We start from the raw sequence: 20,655 nt of genomic DNA, 5'->3' as shown, positions 1-20,655 counted from the left end.
CAGGTAAATATTAAATATTATAAAGAAAATACTCTTGAGTTTTTTATTAATTATTCAAATACCATCCCTTAATGTTTTATTTTTACCTTTTAGGTTTGCAGAACACCCTTTTTAAGTAGCTAACCAGCAGTCATCTTTGTTTAATACTTAAATAATTTTAAAAAAAATTATGTCACAGTTTCTTTAGCTTTGTACAGGTCAAAGTTCATTCCAGAAAAAAATTGTTACTGGTGATTTTATCCATTCATCCATAAATTTGTTTCACTTTGTGTTGTTACAATATCTGCATGAATGGAGTCATAGGTTCTTTTAACATTGCTACTGTGTGTAATATTAATGTAGAAAAATAAAACATTCATGTACCTGCTTCTTTTAGTTTGAGTTCTAATGTTAGGAACTATGCCAATGCACTTTTTTTTTTTTTTTTTTTTAAGCAATAACCTTGATATGGCGGTGGAATATATTGAGCCTTTGTTTATCTCTGGAATGCAAAATCCTGATTCACCAATCACAAGTATGTCCTATGTGTTTAGAAAGGTGATTGAGGAAAGACTGGAGCCAGCTTTGGAAAAACGTAAGTTATTTGTAGTGAAATAAATATGCTGGTTAAATAGAAACATTATTAAACATAATTGCATATAAATCCTGCCTTATTCAAGAAAAATCATGCCAGTAAAGTTTCTAAAAGTGACTTTTAAAATGAAATACATTTCTTACATACCTGTCATTTTGCAGTAAGTGCCATGGCAGAGCGATTGGTCAATCAATTTGGAGTTTACAAACCTGCCACAGATCTTTTCCTTCAGTATGTGGATACAGGAAGAGTGGATGATGCCAGATTTCTACTACAGGTAATAATATACCAGGAGAGAAATAGTAGTGTTCCGAGCTTGTCATAAGTAAATTGAGAAATTATCAAACGTCGATGTGTGTTAGAGTGCAGTACACGGAGTGTGCTGATGCTAGTGCACCTAAATTACAATGTGAATTGCAGTAGCATGGCCTGGGTAGATAGTCCCAAATTATAGACTAGTAGTTTTATAGGTTCCAGCGTGGGAAAAGAATAATGGTTTGTTTTCCTCTAATGTGAAATGCCCTGAAACAAGAGAAGGAGAACTCGTATCTCACTTGAACTTGTGTCCTAGGCAAGTGGTTCTGCACGAATGCTCAGTTATATAGCAATCTCTTCTTGCAAAAGAACAATTTCCCTTTGATTTCTCTAATTTCTGTAATACTTTAAATACCATGCATCTCTATAGCTACACAGTTTGCAAATAAAAAGTGGGCAATATTTCCTTTTTAAGTGCATCTCACTTGAATACGCAAACATTCTGTGTGGTTTATTCAAGGTTTATTAAGAACTGAATTTGCTTTCTATTCACTTGTGCGTCACAGACGCATTAAATGACAAATGCAGGTCTCTGTGGCCTACAGTCTCAGTTAAATTAGCAATCTTCAGTGAATGAGACAACTGCATTCATGCCATTTTAACAGTGCTAAATATAAAGCTGAGCCAAATGCAGAAAGAACTGTGGGTGATAAGAGCTGCCACTGGCAGTATACACAAACAGGCTCAGACAGGGAGTCTCTTCCCAGCAGGTGGCAGTCAAACAATCACAGTGATCTTGCAGATTGCTGTGTTTGTGTAGACTCCGTGTCAAATTGAGGCCTGTTACCAATTTCTGATAGTAAACAGGACTATTTTCACTTAGGTTTTTACCAGCTGCTAAGTACTTTAAACAGTAAAAGGAATGGAAAACCTCCACTTTATTCATTCTCTCTCTTTATATTTTTTAATTTTTTTTAAACATTCAGGAACAATTTATTTTATTAACAGGAATGAAGATAGTGAAATTTCATTAGTGACAGTTGTTGCTATAGGAGTAAGCATATTATTTACACATTACACACTGTGGAAGCATCTTTTTTTTTTATTGTTTGCACAGATATATTGGGTATCTGGGCATTATTTAAAATGGGCATGGTCAACTTAAAAATCACATCATAAGCAAACCGATTTCTTCACTTGTATTAATCATAACATCATAGACAGTTAAAATGGAAAGAATTTTAAACATCCATTTTACATTTCACTATTTAATTATTAGCATTTCTCTTGGATTGAACAATGCAAATCAGTTGTTAGTTTAACCTTCAGGTTCCCACGCTGGATTGCAAATACAGCAAGAGAGTGTTGATTTAAAAAACAGAAATTATTTGGAATTTTCCAGAAGTCATAGTAATACTTCCATCTGTACTTTAGGTGTAAAATCTTATTACTGCAAAATTGGACCATATTGTCCTGTATATTAGAAATAGCTTGTTGGATAGATTTTGGTGATGTATCACAAAATGTTTTAGGGTGTTGGGGGACGTTAAATGTGGACATTATCAGGTAGTTTAGACCTTAAATTTAGTGTGTGAAAGAGAAAATACTCTTTAGGGGTAGAGGAAATGTCAGTGGAAACCATTTATACTTTAAACACTCCTATACAATGCTGTAGCTCAAGTAGTGTACTAATATTTGGAAAGAAGAAAGTGATATTTACCAGCTTCTTTACATTATCCAAACTGTATGGAATGCAAAAAATAACTCAACAGCATAAATTTTGAATCTTTTTCAGGTAATAATCTAAAATGATATTAGGAACACATGTGAGGACATAATTTTTAAACATGGTCTTCACTGACCTCTTTTTAAAAAGTGTAGTTTTTATGGTGGTACAACATAAATTATATGCTATGAGAAGCTTTTTACTGTAATTTTTACATTTACCATTTTGCAAGTGAAGGTGATCCTTACCTTTTAAAAAATATAAAACTTTTGAAAAAGATAGATATTTGTGTTGATATCTTAGCCTGTGAAGGGGATATGCAAATATATTCCCACTATGTTCTATTCCTCTTAAAAGAACTGAGTTTCCAGAGTGACAGTAGGTGAAGATGGCATGTACCAGTAGCAATAATATTGTAAGTTTCCCCACAAAATGCTTTGACACTGTCATCATAAAGCAAATATTTGACAGAACACTTGGGCTATATGGATTTCAGCGTTCCATCAGTTTGCCTTTCCTTGATAGAATGATGTGTCAAACAATAACCTTTTCACCTGGACCTTCAAGAACTTGTCAAACAATATTATATACATAGTATATTCTTAATGCAGTGGAGAATTATTTATTGGTCACGCATGTCTAAAATATCAGTTTATATTATAAATTCATTTTATGTGTGCATGTATGTACACTCCCCAAAGTGTGTTTGTTCCTAATGTGCATTTTAGTATTTGTAGTATGATTTAAATGTTATAAAAAGCAATATGTATTTTAAAATGTATAATAATGACACTTACAATGAGCATAAACTAAAATATTGTCTTGCATATTTGATTTTACTGTAGTTTCTAAGATGGTATAGACACTTGATTTATCTGGTCTGTCACATAAACTTTTTTTAAGTTTAACTTTTGTCTTTCTCAAGCACTGGCTGTCTGTTGCAATGAAAGCCTTTTATAAAATAGAGAGATTGAAATCAGTCCTTTTGTATGCATAAGTGTAGGTAATTATATTTTAAAGAGAACTTGCTTTGTACGTTTTAATTTTTATAAAGAAACGAGCAGTTATCTCCCTGACACCTTATTAAATGTATAATTAACCTTATGATCCCTAGCTCACTTGTGAATGCTTGGCAGTATAATTGGAGAGGAATAGTGTTTCTTTTTTCCCCTTTTTCTTTTGCAGACCTAAGCCTCATTTCTGTGGGATGTTAAGGCATTTAATTTTTTCTCCTTTTTCTTTTAAATAAACTTCATGCTTACTATGCCAAGGACAGCATTTACAAAAGCTTGGCATGGCATACACTTGTTTTCATTTGGGGAGTATTTTTTAATTAATGGTCTTTTATTAGGCCTTACTGCTAGCTAATGATATATTACTGTATTATTGTGAACCTTTTTAATTCGAAATATTCACCTTAGCCAGTTTGTTTATCAAGAAGGTACACTCACTGATGCTGTTTTAATTTTTCCTTTCTTTTTTTTTTTTTTTAAAGAGGTGTGGTGGAATAGCTGAACAAAAGAGAATTCTGATGGCTTTCATTGCTAGATCTTCACAAAAACCAGGACAGGTATATTTGCATGAATGTAATTAAATATATTAACAGCATTCTTATTTAATCAGTTCTGGATAACAACTTTTGGATGAGTCTGGAATTTAGAACACTTGTTTGTTAATGTGTCGCAAGAAGGTTTGTGAGCTCAGCAATAAAGTTGAGCCAAAGCATACTAACAAGGTTAATTACTGTGATGTTCAAAGCTAGCTTTGATCAGACATTGCTTTTTCTTTTTCCCATCCAAAATATCAACAATTTTAACATTAACTTCAGAGTACATCATTAATCTATAGAACTCGCATCAGGAACCCAATTTATTTTATTGTGAATACTAAATGTGCCTGGATGTTTATAGAATACTATAATTCTGTTTCTTGTTTAGTTCAACAATTCCTCTGTTCTCAATACGTTAATGGGGAGTCCAAACTTCACACATTTTTATGCAACTTCCTCTTACTCAGTCCACTATAACTGTCTGTTTTCTGTACTACAGTAAGCATGCACATATTTTCCATTGTGAAAATCTGACCTTATTTGTTAGCTTCATTGTAAGATCACAAACCAATTGACCAGGCCAATCACTGTATAATGAGGTTTGTGTTAGAGGGCACGTTTCAAATTAGGGCATATCAGTTTTATGCACATATACATGATTTGCATATGTGTGCAGATTCTTGCATACACCCTGATTCTACATAATTTGAATTCTGTCCACATATTAAAAAAACATGAGGAAAGAAACTACTTCATTGGTTTTAGATATAGATTTTATTTAATTTGTATCATTATTTTGTACTTGCAGGGCAAGAGTTTCAAAAATTAGAAACTATAGTTAGTTTCTTAAATTCATATTTAGGTAGCTTAATTAATGACCTGTTTTTTAAAAAAGAAAAAAGGGGGTCTGGGGGGGAGGGCAACTGACCAACAGCTAGTACTAGGGCCAATGGGAGCTGATGGTTGCTCTGCATTTTTGAACATGGAGGAGTGAAATCCCGGCTCCATCAAAGGCATTGGCAACACTCCCACTGACTTGAAAAGCCTAATAATGGATTTGGGAAACTATTTTTAATATTTTGTCCCCCATTTTTCATGCGCATGTGAAATCATGAAAAGAAATGTGAAGATCAGCAGTCAAATTGAATAGTCCAGTCCTCTTATAAATTTCATCTGAAAGACTCAGACATACTTGGGTACTTATGTTTCCATTAAGCCCTGTTTTTTAAGACCTATTGTAAGCATTGTTATATGTATTTAATTTCCTAGGGGCAGAAAATCAAGACACTGCTAGATCTGGTTCCTGACTTCCCAGATATGGAAATTGTATACTCTTACCTCCTGAAATGTTACGGTAACTTATTACATTTGAAGTTTCTGTTTAGTAAGGCGTGTATCTTGAGGTCTTCAGAAGGGTCATGGAAAGACTCAAAAGCAGTTAGCTCAAGAAAGTTCTGCTTTGCAGGAGGGGCAGGGTGTCCTAGACACTGAGGAGAGCCACTTAGGAGGAGTTCACTTCCTCCTCATGCATTAATGTGTAGTGTAGCACAGTAGTTGGCAAATGGCATGGATAGGGGAGTGGCTAGTGGATCTCTGGCCAGAACTCTGCTGGGGAAATGGCAGATACTGCAGTAGTATTGTTTCCATGGCCTGAAAGGGAAGAGAACTTTCGCATTAACTCCAGCAACAGTTTGCAACACTTAAATGATCTCATTAGTTGGAAACACACCATGAACACGGTGAATGTTGTTTTAAAATTTGTATATATGGGTGCTAAAGTCAGGCTCTTGGGAGCCGAAGTATGTCTATAACTGATTTTCAGAGATGCTGAATAACTCTTCCTTTTGTAGAAGTCAGTGGGGAACAACAAGTGCTTTGGCACTTATTTGGATGCCTGACTGCAGCATACCCAAAGTTGAAATGCCAGGACATGCAACCCCTCTGACAGCACACAGCTAGACTCTTACATGCCTCTGTGTCCTGAGCCTAGCTTACTGTGACATGGAGCTCCAGTTTTATTTAAAGAGAGATAATGGAATCTTCTCCATGAGTATACAGTACAAGCAAAAAGGAATAAACCTCTCAGCAAAATGTGTCAAAAATGGAAAATCAAAAGACAAACAACCACCATTCTCCCTACCAGATCATACTATAATGTTTTTTAAAAAATCAGAAAACCTTTATTGAGAGGAACTGTAGAGGTTCTCACGCAGGAAATATGCCACATATCGCTGCAACACTAGTAACCTCATATAATTCAAAACAATGTAGTTACTAACAAAACAAACCCCTCAATGATTCTTCAATTCAGTGGCCTCCTTCACTGGTTGGTAGACCTTATCATGTCCCCATCCAGAACTCTGCTGCCTTCTGTTCACTGAAGGTCACCGAACTCTGGCAAGACACCAGTGAAAGTAAGCTCCATAAGTGAATGACAACCTGCTTGAAAATTCCCTGCCTTTTGTCCTATGAGGTGGTATTCCAGGAATAGACAGCAGATGCGTTTTAATCAACCTAAACTGTTGTCACCTATACATAAGGGAAGAGTCAAAAATAATGGTCCCATAACCAACACCATAGTTCTTGGAAACAAATGGGTAGCCACTGCAGAGCTTGGAGCAAAGATGATGTTCTTCGAGTGGTTGTTCATGTCCATTCAAAGTAGGTATGGGCGCACTGCGTGCATGCCAGCTGGAAAATTTTCCCTAGCAGCGTCCGTAGGGTCGGCCCGGGCGCCCCCTGTAGTGGCGCCATGACGGCGCCCTATAAAGGGGCCTGCCCGCACTCCACCCCCTCAGTTCCTTCTTACCGCCAGTGATGGCTACCTGTAACTTCTCTTGCGTAGCAAGTTGGCAGTGTCCTATCCTTACTGTTTAGTCCAAGTATTCAGTTACATTATAGTTAGTTAGGTAGATCTTCGTATATAGTTTTCGTAGTTGGGGGGATCCCCCCCACCGAGTCTTTGTCGCTCGCTGGGGCATGCCTGGGTCCACCGGGTTCAAACTCTGCAAGGACTGTGGGAAATTCATGCCCAAGAGTGACCCGCACTCTGCGTGTTTGCAGTGCCTCGGAGAGAGCCACCAAAAGGACCGGTGCTCTATCTGTAGAGGCTTCCACCCGCGAACTCTTAAGGACAGGGCTCAAGGACTTAGAGTCCTCCTGATGGAGGCGGCCCTGCGGCCATGCTCGGACCCAGAACCGGCCGAGGCGGTGCCCAGCACGTCATCCTCAGTGCGGAGCGCCCCGGCACCGGCATCAGGACTTAGGGCCCAACCCAAGTCATCAAAAACCCGGCACCGGATGGAGTCGGGTCATAGGAAGTTGGCCTCAGTGCAGCACCACTCGTCTTCGCCGGTGCCCACCAAGAGAAGGAAGCTGGTGAGGGATCGGTCACCCCACCAGGATCCGAGGCTGACGCCGTCCGCTGGTGCAAGCGGACAGGCTGGGCTACAGCCCTTGACGGTTCCATCGACTCCTGCACCGCCTAATTCCCCGGACCTCAGCAGAGACATACGCCCCCCGTCGATGCCGGAGGCGTTCGAGGTGGCCTCAGACCTAATGGGTCTCCCGGCGCCGGACTCCCTGCATTGTAGGGAGTTGCCTACTGTGGTCCATGCCCCGGTACAATCTAGAGGCAAGCCGGCCATGCTGTCGTCTCCCTCCTTGCACCGCGCTGTGAAGGCGGCACCGGACCAGATGAGAGGCTCCCCGCCGCCTCCGCACTGCTCTCTATTGGCACCGGGCGCTGCTTCCCCCAAGTCCTTATACTCAGAGACCTCAGACTCAGAGGCAGACTCCTATCGCTCCAGCTGGTCGCGGAGCAGGAGATCGGTTTCGGGGGTGAGCCACCAACGTTACTCGCAGTGGCAGTAACAATGGCAGCCACCCTCGCAGCACCCATTTTGGACTCCCTGGGTCTACTATCAGTTGGTAGGCCAGGCGTTTGGTTCTCGATCACGGTTGGCTTCGGTGTCTTGGACATCGGTGGCCCCAGCGCAGCTGCCCCCCCACCGGCACCGTCGCCAGGCAGGGGTATGCCATTGTCAAGTTCAGCACCCCCTAACCGGGCAGCGGCACCAGCAGTAGCTTCAGTTCAGGCTCCGCCGGCACTGCATGATACACCAAGCCACTCACTGGCAACCCCGGTACCGGCCACTGTGTCGCATTTAGACTCGGAACCGGCACTGCAACCTCAATTTCATGTGCTGCAGCACCCCGAGGGGCCACATGCACCGGAGGAAGGGCCACTCCATGTAATCTACTCGTCGTCCTCCCCGGACGAGGCGGTCTCGGGCACGGCTGCTACACTCATCCTGGGAGGACACTCGAATCCTCCAACAACTGCTTCGGCGAGCAGCTCAGAGCCTCGCAATCCAAGCGGAGGAAATCAAGGTGGATGCGGACCCTGTAGTGGACATTCTGGCTCTCTCAGGGCCATCCAGGGTGGCCCTCCCACTGATAAGGTCTATAGCGGATATGTTTCGCACCCTATGGCAAACACCAGCCTCACTGGCCCCTACACGAACACTTGTACACCCACCCTCCCCCGGACTCCCTGGTAGTAGATGCAGCTAACCAGCGGGAGCGTCAAGGGTTTCAGGGGTCAACACCGAAGAGCAGGGACGCAAAAAGACTTGAGCTCTTTGGTAGAAAGGTGTACTCCACGGGGGGGACTACAACTCCGCATTGCCAACCAACAGGCAATAGTAAGTCGATATGGCCACAACACGTATTCGGCCATGTCATAGGTTGCGGAGCTCCTTCCCCAGGACTCGAGATCAGAGTTTTCAGCCCTAGTGGAGGAGGGCAAACTGATCTCTCGAGTCTCTCTCCAGGCCACTTTAGATGCGGCGGACTCAGCCTCGCGCACCTTGGCCACGAGCCTGGTCATGCTGCGGGGAGTCTGGCTCCAGGTCTCGGGCCTGCCCTATGAGGTCCAGCAGACAATTTAAGACCTCCCCTTCGAGGGGCAGATGCTGTTTTTGGAGAAAACAGACAAATGTCTCCATAGCTTAAAGGACTCGAGGGCCACGCTTCGCTCACTGGGCTTGCATACCCCTGCGACCCAGCGCAGACAGTTTAGGCCGCAGGTGGCCCCTCGCTCATACCAGCCATAGACTTGCCAGGAGCTGGGGCACAGGCAGGGCAGAAATGGCAGGAGGTGTCACCAGCGCCACCCCTCCGGCCAGGCGTCTGGTCAGTCGAGAACACCATCAGGTCCTAGGCCCCCTATTTGATGGTAAGGTTGAGGGCGACCTACCAGTGGAGACTCTCTGGATCTTTCCACCCCTACCTTTGAGTCACGTCTGTCCCGCTTCTGCCGTGCCTGGTCCCGAATCACGTCGGACAGATGGGTGCTCCGCACGGTAGACAGGGGATATTCTATCTAGTTCTCCCTTCTGCCCCACCAACCCCCCTTCCTGTCCCTCTTCAGGGACCCATCTCATGAGCAACTTCTAATTCAAGAAATGAAGTCCCTCACGGAGGCAGGGGCAGTAGAAGAAGTCCCGCGGGAGCTCAGGGGCGAAGGCTTCTACTCCCGGTATTTCCTAATACCGAAGGCGAAAGGGGGCCTGAGACCCATCCTAGACTTGCGGCGGCTGAACAAATTTGTGCGAAAACTCAAGTTCCGCATGGTCTTCCTGTCCTCAATTATCCCTTCCCTGGATCCAGGAGATTGGTATGCCGTCCACGACTTAAAGGACGCCTATTTCCACATTGCCATAATTCCACGGCACCGTCGGTACCTCAGGTTCGTCATGGCCGATGCCCATCTGCAGTTCACGGTGCTCCCATTCGGCCTGTCAGCTGCTCCCGGGGTCTTCACGAAGTGCATGGTGGTCGTGGCGGCCTTCCTGCGCAGATGGGGCATCCAGGTATTCCCCTACCTGGATGACTGGCTCATAAAGGGCTGCTCCAAGGAGCTGGTAGAGACCCAGATAGTGTTCATCTGGTGGACCTTTCTCGATCTTGGCCTCTTCTTGAATGAAGCCAAATCCACCCTGTCTCCGACGCAACAAATAGAGTTCATAAGAGCGGTTCTGGACTCCACCCAAGCCAAAGCGTACCTGCCGGAGTCCAGGTTCCGTGCAATTTCCGAGCTCATCCTTGGGCTGCACCGTGCCCCGGTTACCACAGCGCGAGTTTGCCTCCGGCTTCACCCGCTGCAGTACTGGTTGGCAACAGTTTATCGCCCAGTCAGGGACCTCCTGGACTCAGTGGTATCCGTTCCCCGCTTGGTGCTGAGCTCACTGCAGTGGTGGCTCGAGCCACGGGAAGTCTGCATGGGTGTCCGCTTTGCTGCCCCGCAGCCCTCCCTCTCCCGGGTGACGAATGCCTCGAATTGAGGTTGGGGAGCGCACCTGGGACGTCTCAGGACGCAGGGCTTGTGGTCACTGAAGGGTCTCGAGTTGCATATCAATGTCAGGGAGCTGAGAGCGATCCGCTTGGCGTGTTTGACCTTCCGGTCTCACCTGGCCGGCAGGTGTGTTTCAGTCCTTTCAGACAACATGGCAGCAGTTTTTTATATCAACAAACGGGGGTTCACGCTCCTCTCCCCTATGCAGGGAAGCCCTCACACTGTGGGATTTCTGCGTTCACAATGCCACTCACCTGATGGTGTTCTACCTTCCTGGGGAGCAGAACGGTTTGGCGGACATGCTCAGCCGCTCGTTCCAGGGTCACGAGTGGTCCCTCCGATGGGATGAGATGCGCTCAATTTTCCAGGTCTGGGGCTTTCCGCGGTTAGACCTGTTTGCTTCAAGGGAAAACAGGAAGTGCTGACGGTTCTGCTCCCTCCTGGGCCGCATTCGGGGGTCTCTGTTGGACACCTTCCTACAACCGTGGGAGGACGGTCTGCTGTACGCCTTCCCTTCGATCCCCCTGATATACAGGGTGCTTTTAAAGATTCACAGGGATCACGCCAGAGTAATCCTGATAGATCCGGCGTGGCTGTGCCAGCACTGATACACGTCGCTCCTACACATGTCTGTTCAGGCGCCCCTGACGCTGCCCCTCCTCTTGGACCTGATCACGCAGGACCGGGGCTTCCTCCACCATCCGAACCTCGAGTCCCTTCACCTCACAGCCTGGATGCTCCATGGCTGAATCCAGTGGAGTTGCAGTGCTCCCAGAAGGTGAGGCAGGTGCTGCTAGGTAGCAGAAAACCGTCAACTAGGGCCACCTACCTGGCCAAATGGAGGCGCTTCTCCATATCGTCAGGTCAGCGGGGTCACGACCCGCTGGGGGTACCAATTCCCGCTGTCCTCGACTATTTGCTTCACCTAAGACAACTGGGCCTCTCCCTTTCCTCCATTCGAGTTCACTTGGTGGCCATATCCGCTTTTCATCCAGGAGAGGGGGGTGCCTTGGTGTTTGCGAACCCGCTGGTTGGGCTTTTCCTCAAGGGTATGGACAGGCTCTTCCCGCATGTGCGTCAGCAGACCCCTGCTTGGGACCTGAATCTGGTCCTCTCCGTCCTCTCGGGGCCTCCCTCTGAGCCTCTGGCTTCGTGCTCCCTGCTGTACCTGTCGTACAAAACCGCCTTCCTGGTGGCGATCACCTCGGCCAGACTGGTGTCGGAGTTTCCAGCATTAACGTCTGAGCCCCCGTACACAGTCTTCTACAAGGACACGGTCCAACTTAGACCTCATCCGGCTTTCCTACCCAAGGTCGTTTCACAGTTCCACGTGGGCCAAGATATCTTTCTCCCGGTATTTTATCCGAAACCACATTCCTCCAGCGAAGAGCAGAGGCTACACTCCCTGGATGTCCGCAGGGCCTTGGCTTTTTACATAGAGCATACCAAATCGTTCAGACGCTCGACCCAGCTCTTCGTCGCAGTGGCAGAAAGGATGAAGGGGCTCCCGGTCTCCTCTCAGCGAATTTCTTCGTGGATCGCGACCTGCATCCAGGAATAGCTAAGACCCGTGTCCCTCTGGTCACAGCCCACTTCACTAGGGCGCAGGCCTCCTCTGCGGCATTCCTGGCTCAGGTTCCGATCAGGAGATTTGTAGAGCGGCCACGTGGTCTTCCATCCACACGTTCTCGTCTCACTATGCCATCACGCACCAGGCAAGGGATGACGCAGCCTTCGGGCGTGCAGGTCTACAGTCAGCAGTGATCTCCGACCCCACCTCCTAAGGTTAGGCTTGTGAGTCACCTACTTTGAATGGACATGAACAACCACTCGAAGAAGAAAAAACGGTTACCCACCATTTAGTAACTGTTGTTCTTCGAGATGTGGTGTTCATGTCCATTCCAACACCCACCCTCCTGCCCCTCTGTCAGAGCACCAGCAAGAAGGAACTGAGGGAGTGGAGGGTCGGCAGGCCCCTTTACAGGGCGCCGTGGTGGCACCATTCCAGGGAGCGCCCGGGCCGACCCTACGGATGCTGCTAGGGAAAATCTTCCGGCTGGCGTGCACGCAGCATGCACACACCTACTTTGAATGGACATGAACAACACATCTCAAAGAACAACGGTTACTAAAAGGTGGGTAACCGTTTTTTCTGTGCTCACAGTAACCTGCCTTGCTCTGAAGGTAGCATTATGAACCAGCATTGTGAGGTTTTTTTGTTCTTTTTAAACAACTATTCGCTGTCCTGTTTTCCCAAATAAAAATCCCATCAGATAGTGAACTTGGTATGGCTATCTGTTTGTCTTCCTTTAGGACTTCATGTAGTTGCCTAGTTCTGTTTACCAGTTTTAGCAGATTCCTGGTACACTTCCCCATCTGATCTACTGGATATCTATTGGGACTTTAGAGGTGAGGGGAAGAGAGAAGTGTGGGTGCACATGCCCTCTCCCCAAATACATACACATATATATGTTAAGGGCTGTTATAAAGAGGACAGTGATCATTCATTTCATCTGGAAGACTGTGTTTGTAAATACAAGGACTATAAACATGACTTTTTTAAAAAAAATGAAAGCTTAGATTCTTCACATTTGTGCAGCAACCTTAAAAAATAGCAATAATTTAGCCAGGTTTTAGTCACATAATTTTGTTATAAATGAGGTCATCTTCTAAGATAACACAGAATTACCTACAAAAGCCATGGCAGGGTCTTTTGGCATGAATATGGCAGCTAAATCTCACTTCTAAATGTTCAAAGATTTTTTAACAAGTAAGTCACATCCAGATGGTGACTTCTTACATGTAATCTAAAAGATCTGAATTCTTTGTCCTACAAAATGTCCTTTTTTGTTTGTCTGGGTATCTACCTTTCTTTTTAGGGACCCTTTTGACAAATCATTCTGCAGAAGGTGGTTCAAACTTTGCTGAATTTGACCTTAACATTATTGACATTCTCTAGCCTTCCCTGAATCCGAATTGCTCATCCATCTGTAGGCAGAGTAATTGTTTATTGGGCAAATAAAATATCATTAGCTTTCTGTTACTGGCGGTCATCATGATAAATTGTGGGCAAGTCAATTTTGTACTAAGGCAAATACTTTCCTGAGAGTTTTGCAGGCTTGTGGTAGGAACACAGACCACGTCTTCCCACAGAGGAATTATTTTCTATTCTGAAAGGAAAGTGAGGATTGACTATTGCAGACATCTCCAACTGTGAACAAGTAAGGGGGCGTTCACTCTTTTGTTATCTGAAATGTGATCCTCCTCTGGGACTGGATTCTTGAATGTGGCAAAAAAATTCCTTCAAACTGCTTTTCTTTCAAGAATGGAGAATTATCAAGTGAAATCTCAGTTGTGTGGTCCATTGAACATAATCCAGGTTTTAGATCTTTCTCATTTTTGTTTTTCATACAATAGATACTTCTAGTTTAAAGAAATGAGAAGTTAACAATTCTATTATACTTTCATTAAACCGTCACATTGTGCAGGTTCTGTAGCCTCCCACTCACCAGGTGTAAGTGGGAAGTTTTTCCGTGGTGAATGTAGGGTCTAAACTATCAGATTCTACAGAACTTAAGATTTCTTTTTTTTTTTTAAATGAGGTTTGTAACATTTATGATTCTTAAGATAACTTCCAAAGGTGAACAAAATTTAACCACTACAGCAAGGTCTTCCTGAGCCTACAGAAAGGCCAGCTGCAATTCTTCTGCTGCTTCTGCGTTCACCAACCAGCAGCAAAATTAACATAACAGAACTGGACAGTTTTACTGCTATTAGAACCCTGTTGACAGCAGCAGAATTGTCAAGGATCATTTCAACTTCATGCTGCCTGGGGAAGGCTTTGGATAGTAGCAAAGTTAATCATGGGCAGGAGGACGGAGGTGGACCCAAAGATGTAGGCTGCGGGAGGAGCAAATGAGCAGAGACCACTTTCTTTCTGCTTCTACTTGTATTTTGGAAGGAAGCTATTTCCTTCCATTAGCAAGAGGTGAGTGGAGTTTCATGTTTGTAAGAAATCTGTTAGCTAGAGGCTGAGCAGATGATGAGCCATGTATTCTATACACCTCTACCCGATATAATGCTGTCCTCAGGAGCCAAAAAATCTTACTACGTTATAGGTGATACCGTGTTATATTGAACTTGCTGAGATCCACCAGTGTGTGCAGCCCCCCGCCCCGAGCACTGCTTTACTGCATTATATGCAAATTCATGTTATATCAGGTCACATTATATTGGGGTAGAGGTGTATCTAGAGAAATATTGACAATCTCCACAACAGTTAGGCTTTAAATCAGTCTCTTTCTTGAAGGTTAACATCTCAAGAAGAGATTTGCTCCTGGTTGGTAAGATGGAATGGACCTACATTGAAGGAAAAACCTGTTTGGAAAAAATATAGAGAAATGTATTGGGGATATTGTGGAATGGGAGTGTTCCAACAAGTTTTCTAAAAGTTCTGTGTTCTCCTTACACCAACACACACTATCTGTTGTGCTAATGAATCATTCCCTTCTAATGACTGACCCACAGAAGAAAAACATTGCTGCTGCTATGATGACAGCAAATGGAGAGTCTCCTTTAGTTAGAGCTATAGAGATTTGTATCTTTGGAGCTGAAGAGACTGGAGTTTATCCCTCTTTGCAGATGGTACCGCTTTAACATCTGAACGTGACGTGATGCCCGTGTGAATACAGATTTTTGTGCATTTTGTGCAAAAGGGATTTCCAAGTAGGTAATTTTCAAAGTGAGCAACAAGCTCAGCACAGAGTTCTGGATCATGCCATGATTATTTGAAAGGGAAAATGAGTCTGCAGTCCACAGACCTAGGATTCACTGATCTGAACTGCAATACAATTGGTCTCTATCATTGACTCCAGTAAGAGGTCATTGGCTCTATGGCTACATCTATGCTATGAGGTAGGGGTATAATTGCTAGCTTGTGTAGACATGCACTGGCTGTCCTCAAGCTAGCATGCTAAACATAGTGTAGCTGGGATAGCATGAGCAGTGTCGGCATGCACTAGTTGTGCTGAGTATGCACCCACAGGGTTCAGGTGGGTTTGTAAGCGGGATGGCCATATTACTCTGGCTACTCTACTATTTTTAGCATGTCAGCTCAAGGAGATCTGGCACAGGTATGCCTACCCAAGCCGGGAATCACACCCTTTAGCTTATAATGTAGATGTAGCCTAAACATCTCAGGCCTTAGAATGTTTTCCTTCTCAATGTGCAGCTCCTATCTCTATCTAGCAAACGCCAAAGGAATCTGTCATCCAGCCTCATTGCGAAAGAGAAAAGAAAATTGCTTTGTGGACTGGATTTGTTTTTTTATCAGTATTGTGATGATCGAATTGGCCTTAAGAGTTAAAGGAAACTAGAAGTCTATTTGTCATGAAGTGTACAGCTGAAGAGAGACTGTTTAGACATCTGCTGTAACTTTTATTTTTTTCCCTTAGCATTAGACAACGATGTTGTTTCTGCGAAAACTCTGTTTGAGAAAATGAAGGCTGAGAATATTCACACAGATGAGATATTTCTAAAACGTTTGGCAGTTCTGCTGAAGAATGCAGGAGAGCCTGTCCCGTTCACTGAACCCCCTGTGAGTGTTTTTTCTGATTAAAAAGAAATAGCTCCACAGACTTGTATATGTTCCATGTTAATAAAAGAAGTTGCATACTTAAATACATAGGGATTATATCTCCATGGAGAACCCTCAAAGGAGTCAATGTATGAAGTGCTGAGTTTTGTAGGTACAGTATTAATCTACATCGGGTTTGATTTATGGGAGAAGAGAACCTTCTGAGGCTTTTTGTATTTAAAGTACAGGATCCTTATCGGCATTCATCTACAGGTGTGAGTTTATCAAATATCCTAGGGGCATTTACCTCAGTGTTTCAATTTAAAATTATTTTTAGAATGTGTATTGCAATAGCAATTAAAGGATTTTAGTGTCCGGTAATTGCTTTATTTCTAATGTACGTTATTTTATATTGCAATAGTATGATGGGATTTTAAAGCTGTAGAATTAATTTTCCCATTGCAGCTTAACTCTTACTGGCTTTACTAATAAAAATACGTAGTTTTGCCCCTTTATAAATGCCTCTTTCTTGAGGGCAACAGATGCATGAAACTGTTTTGGGGAGAGTGAAAATGTTTCCTCCAGTGCATTCTTTTGCCAGACAGTCTACGACAGGCTTGGGGGACCTTTTTTCTGTCACAGGCCAATGACCCGCAATAAAAATCAATCACTGGCCACACACAGCCCCACAGGAGGGAGTTGGCACTTACGGTTCTAGCCCCGCGGGTGAGGGGCGAGTCTTGGGACTTCCTTCCCATGGCTGGGAGCCGGTGCTTGCGGCTCCAACCACACAGGTGGGGAGCGCCGAAGTCCAGGGCTTGCCACCTGCAGTGAGGCAAACCAATGGTGCAGCCCTGTAGGAGGGCACCCAGGCTTGGGGTTTCCGGCCCACGGCGTCAAGACTTACCGTGGGCTGAATAAAATTAAGCAATGGGCCATATCCCCACGCATGGTGTACAAATACCAGAGTCTGAAGAATTAAGATGCTTTCCATCCCTTGATCTATGCTGCTTAGAGTACATATTTTTGATTAGTTGCTGTTTCCAGCCATTTTTTTTAATCCATTTTTTCTGCCTTTTTTATAAGACTTTGGTACATACAATTTCTCTGTATGTTTTTCTTTACAGTATGTAGTAATAAGAAACTGTTTTCTCCTTCCTTTTTCAGTTTTGTAAACTGGATTAAGGGCTAAATGCTGCCTCGAGATACTTGCACTAAACTGCCCTAGAGGTTCAAAGGAAGATGTGCATTTTCTAGGAGCAGTTTTACATAGCTTACTGTAGTTTAAACCTCATTTGGGGTTCTTTAGTTTAATTTTAACACATGATATCGCTTAATACCTTTTTTTAACCTCCTTACGAGCAGTGAAGATGGGGGGCGGTTCCTCTCAAGCTAGTGGAATTCCTATTTCAGTGTTCCTCCCCTCTATTTTCTTATTTGTTTTCTCATTTAATATGACTTGATGCTTCTGAGATGCTTTCTTTATTTTATTCATTTATTCTCAAACACACAGTTGCAGGTTGAGGTTGGGAAATATCTTGATTTTTATATAAGTGAACATTTTTGATGGTATTTTCTTAAGCATTTCATGCAAAAATTTTCTTTACTCTTTTACTCAACATAAGTATTTTCCTTAAATTATTCTATAAACCTTGACTTAGGATAACTAGTGCATAGCATATAACAATAAATAGATTTGGCTTTTCGCAGGAAGTGTGGGGGTTTATTTACAATTAGTAACTTTCAGTGCAAGAATATTGATTTTTTTCTCCCTCTCCTCTATTTATAGGAGTCCTTCCATTTCTACGCCAATAAATTGAAACAAGAAAGGCAAGAAATCTCCTCACATGCTGAATAAATATTTTCATGCTTTGGTTGTTTGTGACTATGAAAGATGTTGAATGTATTTAATATTGTTAGAAAAAATAAAACAGAATTGAATATGTAATTACTTCATGTAATATAATTTACTCAAGCATAGTTTGTGTTTAAATCCGGCCTTCAGAGACTAAACTGTAACTGAGACATGCATTTATTAGTGGAAATACTGTTTACTCCTATAGAGCTGCTGACTCAACAGTAGAACAGTCACTTATCGCTGTCATTTTTTTATGTTTTACCTGGTGAAAGCTGACTACACTCTGGCTCCTGGGTCCACTGAAGTTTACTGTAAATACCCTATATGTAACTCACCTTTCAGTATGGCCCTGATCCAAAGCCCAGGGAGATCAGTGAGCCTTTCCATTGACTTCAGTGAGCTTTGGATCAGGCTGAAAGAAATTGTCATTCTGATGTCCACTGCAGTGTGAAGCTGTACATCAAAGTTCACAAATATATTCTTTAGTAAATATACACTCTATACATTTGTGGAAAGGTAGAAGCTGCTTGGTAATACCTACCTATAACTGCTCTATGGTGCCTTTTCCTTCCTTTGCTGGGTCTCTGGACAATGTTCTGTGAATTTTTTTTATTTTTGTTTTTTTAAGTCCACTTTATTTTCAGTTAATTTGTACCTACTGTGTAGATCAAATAAAACTGCACACATTTCAGTTTTGTTTCTCCTTAAGTATGTTCTACATGCCTTAAATATTCCTCTTCATGCTAACCACTCGGGTGGTAGAGGTAGAGGTGGGGTCAATATTTCTACCTCTTACACTGGTGAATGAGCCATGTTGTGCTGCAAGCCATTTCATAACTACATGTTGCTACTGCTACTAGTCCACTTAATTCCATGCTGTGTGAAAATTAAGGACAGAGATGTCTAATAAAGCAATGGAGGGGAGTGGCCGTCACTTCCAGTGCAAGGGTGATATTGGTAACTTGCCAGAAGACTGAGGTATGTGTTTTATTTGCATAAGTGTTTGTAGCAATTTGCACATCCAAATCTCATGGTTAACAGTGCAAAATCCCAAGATGTTAAAAATAAGCATTGTGTTGTTAGCTACTAAAGGGAAAGAAGGCATAGAGAATAAAACATACCTTTTACCGTTGTGAATAAGCAAAGAAAAACCAAAAATTTCTGCCTGTGAGTATTCCATATGGCACAAAGTGTGTCTGTGTACAGAATGGAATAGCTCTCAATGGATGACTGATGGCATATGGGTGAGTCTTTTTTATTTTCCAAATACCACTAGCAAATGCACTTCAGATAGAAAACAATACTGGTGTAAAGTAAAATACATAGTGGCCTCCGTATGGCCTCAGAGTTAAGGCCTGGAACTGACAGGCTTGACATATGGGCTGCCAATGACTTACTGAGAAATCTTAGACAAGTCACTAAACCCCCCTAGTGCCTCAGTTCTCAATTTGGTGTGATGAAGGTTACACCTCTTTGAGAAAAGAGAGGATAGTGTAAAGCTGAATTCATAGTTAAACATTTCGGGATCTTTGGCTGGAAGGTGCTATAGAAGTGCAAGAAGAAAAAGACAATGCAAAACTATATGTCTGATGGGCCTTATCCCAAGCAATCTTTAAAAATGTAGAATTATTATGCCATTGTTTTAAATACCCATATCGAGTTAACAAAGCACATTTGCTAACAAATAGAAATAGAGCTTCTATCTTGAAGCTGGAGCGAGATCTATTTAACCTTTGTCCATAAATATTGTAAAATGCAGATTCCCAGTGCAAGGTTTATTCGTAGCATTAAAAATAATCATCCAGTAATAAATGAACAATCTCTCTCTTTGACTGTTAGGGATATATAACATGATAACATCTTGCACCAAGGTTGTGCATAGTATCAGCTGATGGGGTGAGGCTACTATCAGGTAACTGCTGTTTAAAATACAGACACCATTGTGCCAATGGATGAAATTGAATGTTAGATACATTAGGTTCCCCCCATAGTGTTACTATAGGGCAAATGATTCTAATTATATCAAGTACGAACTTTAGACAGTTAAAAACGAGTAGTAATTTACGTATACCAGTATGCTCTGGAGCAGTACAAAGCAGTTGGCGCATATGGGACCATTAAGCTGTGCTTACAGTGCTTTGCATTGCCAGAGCAGTGTAAAACCACAGTGTACACACCTGAGTTCATCTCTACAGCCTGTCCTCCAAATTCCTCATTTCTTGCACATCCCCCTGTATGTGGCATGCACCAGTCCCCCTCTCCCTCACCACATGCGTAGGCATCCCTCTTCTTCAGTAGATCTGGTGCAACAGGTTTACTTTACAGCAGAGGTTGATGCAATTCAGAATTGACTGCCATCTCTCGTTGATCTCGGGATCAAGACCAACACTATCTTCATTTTAAGGTGCCCTTTTACAAAAGGGCACTGCCTCCGATTATTTCCAGTGAAAATGAGGCCAGCACCCGTCTGTGTTAAAGAGCAGCCTGTGGCCTCAGTCCTACTGAGAACAAATGGTCATCTCAAACTGCCCACCTAACTGTGGGTAAAGTATGACCTCAGTCTTATTGATGATAAAGGAGAGGCAGTCATTTTGAAAGAGGGTAATTCTATGTGGAATTTTCTGAAGTACAATATTGATCAGTCTCACTGAAGAAGAAACTTACGTGAATGAAAAATAATGGGAAAGTGAACATTAATCATAAAAAATTGCTTAAATGTATCTTATGGAAAAGGTTTTGGTGAGTTCTAACTTTAAGACA

General features: G+C 43.1%; 1 protein-coding gene across 1 annotated transcript in view; it reads left to right on the top strand.

Moving 5' to 3' along the window:
• Window positions 1-18,586, top strand: part of LRPPRC (leucine rich pentatricopeptide repeat containing) — a 164,957-nt gene extending 146,371 nt beyond the window's left edge. The window contains exons 33-38 of the mRNA XM_030557665.1: window positions 435-574; window positions 736-851; window positions 4,051-4,125; window positions 5,374-5,458; window positions 15,916-16,058; window positions 17,827-18,586. Of these exons, the coding sequence (XP_030413525.1) occupies window positions 435-574; window positions 736-851; window positions 4,051-4,125; window positions 5,374-5,458; window positions 15,916-16,058; window positions 17,827-17,895 (628 nt within the window). The 3' untranslated portion in view covers window positions 17,896-18,586. The remainder of the gene's footprint in view (window positions 1-434; window positions 575-735; window positions 852-4,050; window positions 4,126-5,373; window positions 5,459-15,915; window positions 16,059-17,826) is intronic.
• The last annotated feature ends 2,069 nt before the right edge of the window (window positions 18,587-20,655 follow it).

The sequence above is a fragment of the Gopherus evgoodei genome, chromosome 3 (assembly GCF_007399415.2).
Source record: "Gopherus evgoodei ecotype Sinaloan lineage chromosome 3, rGopEvg1_v1.p, whole genome shotgun sequence".
NCBI lineage: Eukaryota > Metazoa > Chordata > Testudines > Testudinidae > Gopherus > Gopherus evgoodei.
Note: the sequence above shows the minus strand (reverse complement) of the source record. Positions and strands in the feature narration are given on the sequence as shown.